The 8,258-nt window shown below is 54.8% G+C and overlaps 1 protein-coding gene across 1 annotated transcript in view; it reads right to left on the bottom strand.

The window, feature by feature from the left end:
- The window catches only part of MAP3K7CL (MAP3K7 C-terminal like), a gene marked incomplete at its 3' end in the record, with an annotated part of 21,618 nt that overhangs the window by 6,890 nt on the left and 6,470 nt on the right, over positions 1-8,258 (bottom strand). Inside the window, exon 2 of the mRNA XM_006753663.2 lies at positions 4,567-4,682. Within this exon, the coding sequence (XP_006753726.1) occupies positions 4,567-4,649 (83 nt within the window). The remainder of the gene's footprint in view (positions 1-4,566; positions 4,683-8,258) is intronic.

Here is an 8,258-nt window from a genome sequence, read left to right as displayed (position 1 = left end):
GCGGGGTGCGTGGGTGAACCTGGCAAATGCTGTGCCCCCTAAAGAACCATTCTCACAGGGCACGGAGGGTCTGAGGGCATCTGGGTGTCCGGACAGGAGCCCACAGGGGCTGAGGGCAGTGAGCGCAGCCAGGGGCTGGCGGGAGGCGGGGAGCTGCCGCTGCTCAAGGGTCCAAGAGTCCTTCCCCTCCCCTCCCCTCCCCTCCTCTTCCCCTCCCCTTTGCCGGGCGGACAAAGCCCTACCGTGGGAGGGTGCTGTGCGCCTGGAGACACTTTAACCATAGAACCGGTCCACCTGCTGTCACAATGACGCATCGATTCGCTCACATTCCAAGTCTGCCCTTTAAACACCGTGTTTCCTGGCCACGTGGTTCTCCTCTGACTAAGATAAAATGCTCTCTCTGGAGCAAAGCGACCTTCACTGACTGCAAATCTAGAGGCAGAGCCGATCGCTGTTTCATGGTGGACATTAAACACTTCCTGTCAAACAGCTCAGGGACCAGTTCCAAGTAAAAAAACGTCTATATCTCACTCCATGTGCTCCCGTTACAGATACAAATCTGCGTGTAAAAAACTCACACTATTTACTGAAAAAGCGTGTGCACATTTCGTGTTACTATACGTGTGATCATATAAAATCATTCACATGCAAAAAGCCTAGAAATAAAAGCGGATTCAGGAATTGTGTGAAGATGTAAGAAGGCTTAGTAATTTTTTAAAAAAGCTTTCAATAAAATTGCCCTTTTATTCCCAACAGAAAAGGGGGAAAATGCCAATAACGGTAAAGCAGGCTTTTCTCCCGTTGTTGGTGAATAGGCCAGAAGCGATTATTTGAATTAAAGTCACTCTGTGCTGAGCTTGTAATTCTAAAAGGAGTTTCCCTGTTCAGCACCAGGACTTAACACAACAGTTACAACCAGCTCTTCCCGGCTCTGCCGTCTCCCAAACGGCCCCGGCGCCCCCCGCTGGCGAAGGGAGGAAGCGCAGCCGCAGCCACGGCCCCAGCCGCAGCGACTCCCACGGGAGGTCCTCGGGGTTCCAGGTCCGGCCTGAGACCGACCCTCCCCATCACCAGGCCCGGCCTGAGCCCGACCCTCACCATCACCCGGCCCGGCCTGAGACCGCCCCTCCCCACCACCAGGCCTGGCCTGAGACCGACCCTCACCACCGCCAGGCCCGGCCTGAGCCCGACCCTCACCATCACCCGGCCCGGCCTGAGACCGCCCCTCCCCACCACCAGGCCTGGCCTGAGACCGACCCTCACCACCGCCAGGCCCGGCCTGAGCCCGACCCTCACCATCACCCGGCCCGGCCTGAGACCGCCCCTCCCCACCACCAGGCCTGGCCTGAGACCGACCCTCACCACCGCCAGGCCCGGCCTGAGCCCGACCCTCACCATCACCAGGCCCGGCCTGAGACCGACCCTCCCCACCACCAGGCCTGGCCTGAGACCGACCCTCACCACCGCCAGGCCCGGCCTGAGCCCGACCCTCACCATCACCAGGCCCGGCCTGAGACCGACCCTCCCCACCACCAGGCCCGGCCTGAGACCGACCCTCACCATCACCAGGCCCGGCCTGAGCCTGACCGTCACCATCACCAGGACCCGGGCAGCCACTGCAGGACGCAAGGGAAGAAACCCTCATCCAAACATCAGAAAACAGCCCTCCCTAAGGTCGAGCCCATGGCCCCCTTTCCTCGCGTGGAAACAAAGGTCGTTTAGGAAAACAGCTGTTGCCGAATGCATTTCTCTCTCAGGAAAGCGTTAGTGACACAATGACCCCGGCAACCCTCACAGGGCCCCTTCCTTGTCATCACGTGAGCTGTGACCGGCTTCCATCCCAATCCTTTATCTTCACCTTCACTGCTGACACTGACTCTATTTTAAATACAGACCAAAGGAATTCCAATCAAATGTGGACACGGAGGCTGTTACAGTCCCCTGTAAGCACTGCAAATAACCACTGTAACTCTCTCTCTCTCTCTCTCTCTCTCTCACACACACACACACACACACACACACACACACACCGTGTCTGACCCTGAGTGCAGCTCCCACTGGGTGGCTGGGATTGGAGTCTGTAGGGAGCAGACCTGAGCTGGGTAACTATCGATGGCAACGGCTACAAAAGTGCCAGAAGTAGACCGGCCAGCGAGGCTCAGTGGTTGAGCATCGACCTATGAACCAGGTCACGGTTCGATTCCCGGTCAGGGCACATGCCCGGTTGCAGGCTCCATCCCCAGGGGGGGGCGTTGCAGGAGGCAGCTGATCTCTCTCATTGATGTTTCTGTCTCTGCCTCCCTCTCCCTTCCTCTCTGAAATCAATAAAAATATATATTAACACACACACTCACACACAAGTGCCAGAAGTCTCATTCCTGTGGGCTTTCCTCTCTGGGAACAGAGCTGGTCCCTGCAGAAGGTGGGCAGGGGCAGGGGCTTGCTAAGCCGTCCTCCGAGGGGGCCCTCGGGCGGCAGGGAGGAGGGAGGTGCCAGGGGGCAGAGGCAGAAGTGGGGAGGGGGCAGTGCCCTCGAAGGTGAGGGTGAGGGGACCTTCAGAGGCCACCTGGAGGTCTGAATCAGGCCTAGCGCGGGGCGGGCTTCCCAGGCCAACCGTCCACATACAGCCCCAAACGGCAGGAGCAGGGATGAAGAAAAAGGAATTTGAGAGACTTTATGAGAAAGGAAAGGGGGAGAAAGAGTCTGGCCTTTGCCGCACACCAGCCGGTGACTTCGAAAGGCCGCGAGTGGCTGAGCTGGGGGTCTGGCCGGCACCTCTGTGGCTTGGCAGGTTGTGTGGACTCGCTCCCCTGGCCCACGGGCCACCCTCTCTCAGAGGCAACTCTGCCTCTTGGTGTTTCCTGCTGCGCTGGCGGCCACAGCGGTTACTCCTCTAAGCAGGAGAGAGGAATGGGTTCCCGCAAACTCCAGATGAGCCACACGCACGCTGCTATCCTGGCGTACTTTTTAAATACAACATACGGATACACAGACCAGTGATGGCGAACCTTTTGAGCTCGGCGTGTCAGCATTTTGAAAAACACTAATTTGCCCTTGGTGCCGTGTCACATATAAAAATTTTTTGATATTTGCAACCATAGTAAAACAAAGGCTTACATTTTTGATATTTATTTTATATATTTAAATGTAAAACAAAGACTTAAGTTTTTGATATTTATTTTATATACTTAAATGCCATTTAACAAAGAAAAATCAACCAAAAAAATGAGTTCGCGTGTCACTTCTCACACGCGTGTCATAGGTTCGCCATCACTGACATAGATGTACAGATCCTATAACTTAGTGGGTGAGTCTTCCATTGCACCCCAAATGAGGAGCCACTCTCGTTGGTTTAGATAACAAAGTCCCCCAGCACCTCAACTGAGTTTACAGATAAACACATAACTGCCTGTTTTTCTCTGTCAGGATACCACAATTCACACGCAGTCTCACACACACACACACACACACACACACACACACACACACACACAGGAACAGACTTTGCAAAGTCCTCCTGTGACTCACCACTGGTCAGGCTATTAATCAGCCTCCTCAGTGCCTTTCTGAAGCTTTTCTCAGGACGCAGCCTGTGTGTAAGGTTCAGTCTGCACACATCGTTTATGAAAACCCTCAGACCAGACATGTGAGGAGAGAGCGGTGTTTCTGATCTCGCAGACGCCTTGAACCCCATAACCAGAGCCCAGGTAGGATGTGTGTGAAACAGGAAGCAACGAGGAAGGAAAGGCCGCGGCCTGCTCAGGGCCTCAGGGTGAGCTCGCAGAGTCCCCACCTAACACACACTCCCCCCCGCCTTGCAAACCGCCTGGCTGGGTCTGCAAAGAGTCCTGACAGCTTCATGCATTCCTTGCTTTGATCTAAACGTTAAGTAATAAGTATATATATGTCTCTCCAGGAAGAGGAAGGGGAGAAGCAGAGAATGAAGGACAATATTTGGACTCACTCAACACGCATGTGTCACTCATCCAACACGAATACGTCACCCCAGCCCTAACCCTCCCCCAGCGGCTTGTCTACCTGCCGAGGGAACCCCACCAGGTAAGCATTCAGCACCAGCCACACGCAGCCGAAGTGGGCTGGGCCTCTGGGCACGTGCACAGGAACAGCACTGCTCTGCTGTGTTTTGGCATTTTTAACTTCCTGAGCTAAAAGTGCTTATTAAAAACTTAAGTTTGAGGGAAGAAAGCGCCCTGTTGTCCCTCACTGTTCGCAAAGCACTGACCCTCCAGCGATGCCACTTGGATCATTTCTGAGGCAAACAGGATGGACAGGGAGGTGCCCAGCAACCTCAGAACCCCAGGACGTCAGCCCCCGCCCCCAGCTGAGCCCGCTAAGCCTGGCCCCGCCCCACCCCACCCTGCCCAACTCTGCCTGGCTCCGCCCAGTTCAGCCTGTCCCCGTCCCTCCACTCAGCCTGGCCCCGCCCCACCCCACCCTGCCCAACTCAGCCTGGCCCCGCCCAGCTCAGACTGGCCCCGCCCAGCTCAGACTGGCCCCGCCCCTCCACTCAGCCTGGCCCCGCCCAGCAGCCAGGACGGCACCTACTTCCGCTCCTCGAGCAGCGCGATCTCCTTGCGGACCTCGTGGTACTCCTCGGCGATCTGGCAGTGCTGCTTGAAGACCTGCATGGACTCCAGGGAGTCATGTCGGGGCGGCAGAGGCTTGGGGAGCAACAACAAGAAATCAGTCCACGTTCTCGCGTCAGAAGAAACAACCAGCGCCTGCCCTCCGGATGGTCTTGGGGGGTGGGCGTGAGAACAGCATCGTCAGCAGAATCCTGCTGGTTCTAATGGACGGACCCAGAGGTGGCGGACAGCCCCACTCACCTTCGGGAGCCAGTCAGGACCCCAGCCGTCATTCACCCACGGACGGCGCAGGGCCTGTGTCCGTGGGACTGGCTCTCCCGTCCCACAGCCCAGGCGGCATCTCTCCAGGAGCAGCTGGCCAGGAAGGCTGGCTCCTAAAAATGCACCCCGACTGCAGCCGCAGCGAGGAGGGTCTGGGCCCGGAGTGTCTGCAAGGACTGGGGCCACGCGGAAGACCGGCCCGAGGAAAGGAGGGAGGACCGGGCGGCCACGGGGGGCCGAGCTCCTTGCTCTCCACTATCCATGAGGCGCAGGCCGGCATGGCGACCTCACTCCCTGACACGTTGAAAAGCCTCGCTTTCCTGAGTTTATAATCGAATGTCTAGTTAGCAACCAGTTATTCAAATCATCCTTTTTAGACACTCGTTAATAGTCTTTTAAGGAGCTTTTTAAATCACCCTTTTCAGTTATTTATAGAAAAGTGTTATGTGATATCTGAGAAACTGGAGTTCATTGTTAGCTTTCCGTCTCCCTGTCTTCACCGCGGCCTGTACGTGTGAGCTGTGCGTCTGGCTGGTCCTGTTCTCACCTTTTCTGTGTTGGTAACTTGAGAACGAGTGAACTTCTTACTGCTGCGCCTCTCACTACGTTCTGCAAGAATGCAGACTTTGTGGGGTGTCATGGTTAGGGACCCCACTAGGTACAACAGAAATTCTATAGAGTTTCTTGTCTGGTTGATGAATGAGATGACCCTCCTCATTGATCATGAGGCCTCTGAGTAGAGATCTTTTAAAAGAAATAAATGTTTGAAATAGATTTGGAGGAAATGTACCTTCCTGTGGAACATCTGCTGTGTCCTAATTAATGGAAAATCCAATAAAAATTACATTATGTGGCACCTTTCCCTATCGCCCATGAACACTCGCAGCATGAGCTCAGCCTGTTGGGAAACCCCTTTCTATATAGAAATAAACTGGAAAGTCGGGCGGGCAGTCCTACAGTACAGCTTGCCCTGCCAGATAGAGCTGTCGCCAGAGGAATCCAGAACGCCTGGCCCTCCACCTCTGCCCCTGAACTCACCACCTCATCAGTTCTCACCTGTTCCACTGACACGTTACCCGGGATAACAGTGAGGAGGTGAAAGCAATTTACTCTGGGCAGCTGAGCTGTGAGTCAGGCCCCAGGCCTATCCACCCCACCCGTTGGGAGGCGTGTTGGGAGGCGTGTTGGGAGGCCATGCATCTGTGTCCTGACCTCGTGAAACTCGCCAGCTACACCCGGTTCAGTCAGTAACTTGCCATGTGTAGGAGCCTGACCCTCAAAGTCAGCAGTTACCTACGTGATGGCAACAGATCCCAGGGCTCTGCAGCGACTCGTGTGCGCTAGAGGCTACAGACAAGAGCAACCCCCCAAAAAGGGGAACTGTCCTTTGCTGCCACAATTTAAAAGGAAAGCTGAAAATTAGACATAATTTTCTTAAGAAGAGAAAGGTCTCTCCCCACCACCCACCTTTAGCTTTTTATTAACTGGAATTTTTTTCACGGGTTCTTTTATATATATATATATAACTAGAGGCCTGGTGCATGAAATTCATGCATGGGGGTGGTGTCCCTCAGCCCAGCCTACACCCTCTCCAATCTGGGACCCCTTGGGGGATGTCTGTGGGATCAGGCCTAAACCGGCAGTCGGACAGCCCTCTCACAATCTGGGACTCCTGTCTCTTAACCACTCCCCTGCCTGCCTGATCACCCCTAACTGCTCCCCTGCCGGCCTGATTGATGCCTAACTGCTCCCCTGCCAGCCCAATTGCCCCCAACTGCCCTCCCCTGCCAGCCTGGTCACCCCTAACTTCCCTCCCCTACAGGCCTGGTTGCCCCTAACTGCCCTCCCCTGCTGACCATCTTGTGGTGACCATCTTGTAACCACATTGCACAGCACCACCTAGGCTTTTATTATATAGGAAACATACACATATATGTGTATTTATATATACATGATTTTTTATTGATTTCAGAGAGGAAGGGAGAGGGGTACATAGAAACATCAATGAAGAGAGAGAATCATGGATCAGCTACCTCCTGCACTCCCTCCACTGGGGATCGAGCCTACAACCTGGGCATGTGCCCTTGACCAGAATCAAACCCGGGACCCTTCAGTCCACAGGCTGATGCTCTATCCACTGAGCCAAACCAGCCAGGGTTCACAGGTTCTTTTTATTTTACTAGCGCTTCTTAATTGTGGAAAATTCAAAGGCATAATTATGTACAGGTAGTGGGGCCCTACTGCTAAGGGTATTTGGGGAGAGGGGACGTTTCAGGATATTCAATGTCCTCGTGTGCACTTAGCAGCATGGCCATGCTATAATCTATAATGATAAAAGCATAATATGCTAATTAGACCCGATGTCCTTCGTGGCAGGCGGGGGCCAGGGCAGAGGCCCACAGCCGCTGTGGCGGTGGAGGCCAAGCCCCTTGCATAGATTTCATGCATCAGGCCTCTAGTACATAATAATGTTTTAGGGATTTCCCACAGGTGAGAAGCAGCACCGATTCTAAAAGCACCACCAAACGTGCTCAGCGTTCCGGGGAGGAAGCGTGCCAGGGCCTACGAGCTCCTTCTTCACCCCAACCTGCCCCGTAAACGCCGCACCACCCCCAGGCCTCCCAATCTGCGTGAACGCCCTGGAGAGCAAGGTCAGTCTTTTAAAGAGAGGACGGGCGTTATCTTGCACAACCCACCACCACACGGTAAAATGATCGTGTGGTTGCGAGGGGCTGAGCGGGGAGGAGCTGCTGTGTAACGGGGAGCGTGTCCGTCTGCAAGAAGAGGAAGGTCTGCAGAAGGTTCTACAACAGTGTGAATGTGCTTACCACCACCGAGTGCTCACTCCGAAGTGGCTGAGATGGTAGCATTTACAATGTGTGTTTTTTACCAGAATAAAAAAGTTAATGCAGCCCGGCGGCGTGGCTCAGCGGGTGAGCGTCGACCTAGGAACCAGGAGGTCGCGATTTGATTCCCGGTCGGGGCACAGGCCTGGGTTGGGGGCTCCATCCCCAGTGGGGGACGTGCAGGAGGCAGCTGATCCATGATTCTCTCATCATTGATGTTTCTCTCTCTCTCTCCCTCCCTTCCTCTCTGAAACCAATAAAATTTAATGCAAAAAAGAGTTATCCTTAAATCGTCCTGCTGCCCAGCCCATCTCCCAAACTCTGCTGCGGGGAGGCCCTGTCCGAGGCTCACCTCCGTGCACCCGACCTTGCTCCCCGGGAACTTTAACATCGGGAGCCACTAACCCCACGGCTGCCGGGCAAGTGAAAGCACCCTCTGGTCAGCAGGACCCGCTGCACTCAGGGGCGTTCACATCACCGGACACTCACTCCGCCTGGAGGACTCACCAAAGGATTTCTAAACACGTGTCTTATGCATCACTTC

This window comes from Myotis davidii, unplaced genomic scaffold (genome assembly GCF_000327345.1).
Source record: "Myotis davidii unplaced genomic scaffold, ASM32734v1 scaffold552, whole genome shotgun sequence".
Classification (NCBI taxonomy): Eukaryota; Metazoa; Chordata; class Mammalia; order Chiroptera; family Vespertilionidae; genus Myotis; species Myotis davidii.
This window is presented reverse-complemented; position numbering and strand designations above follow the sequence as displayed.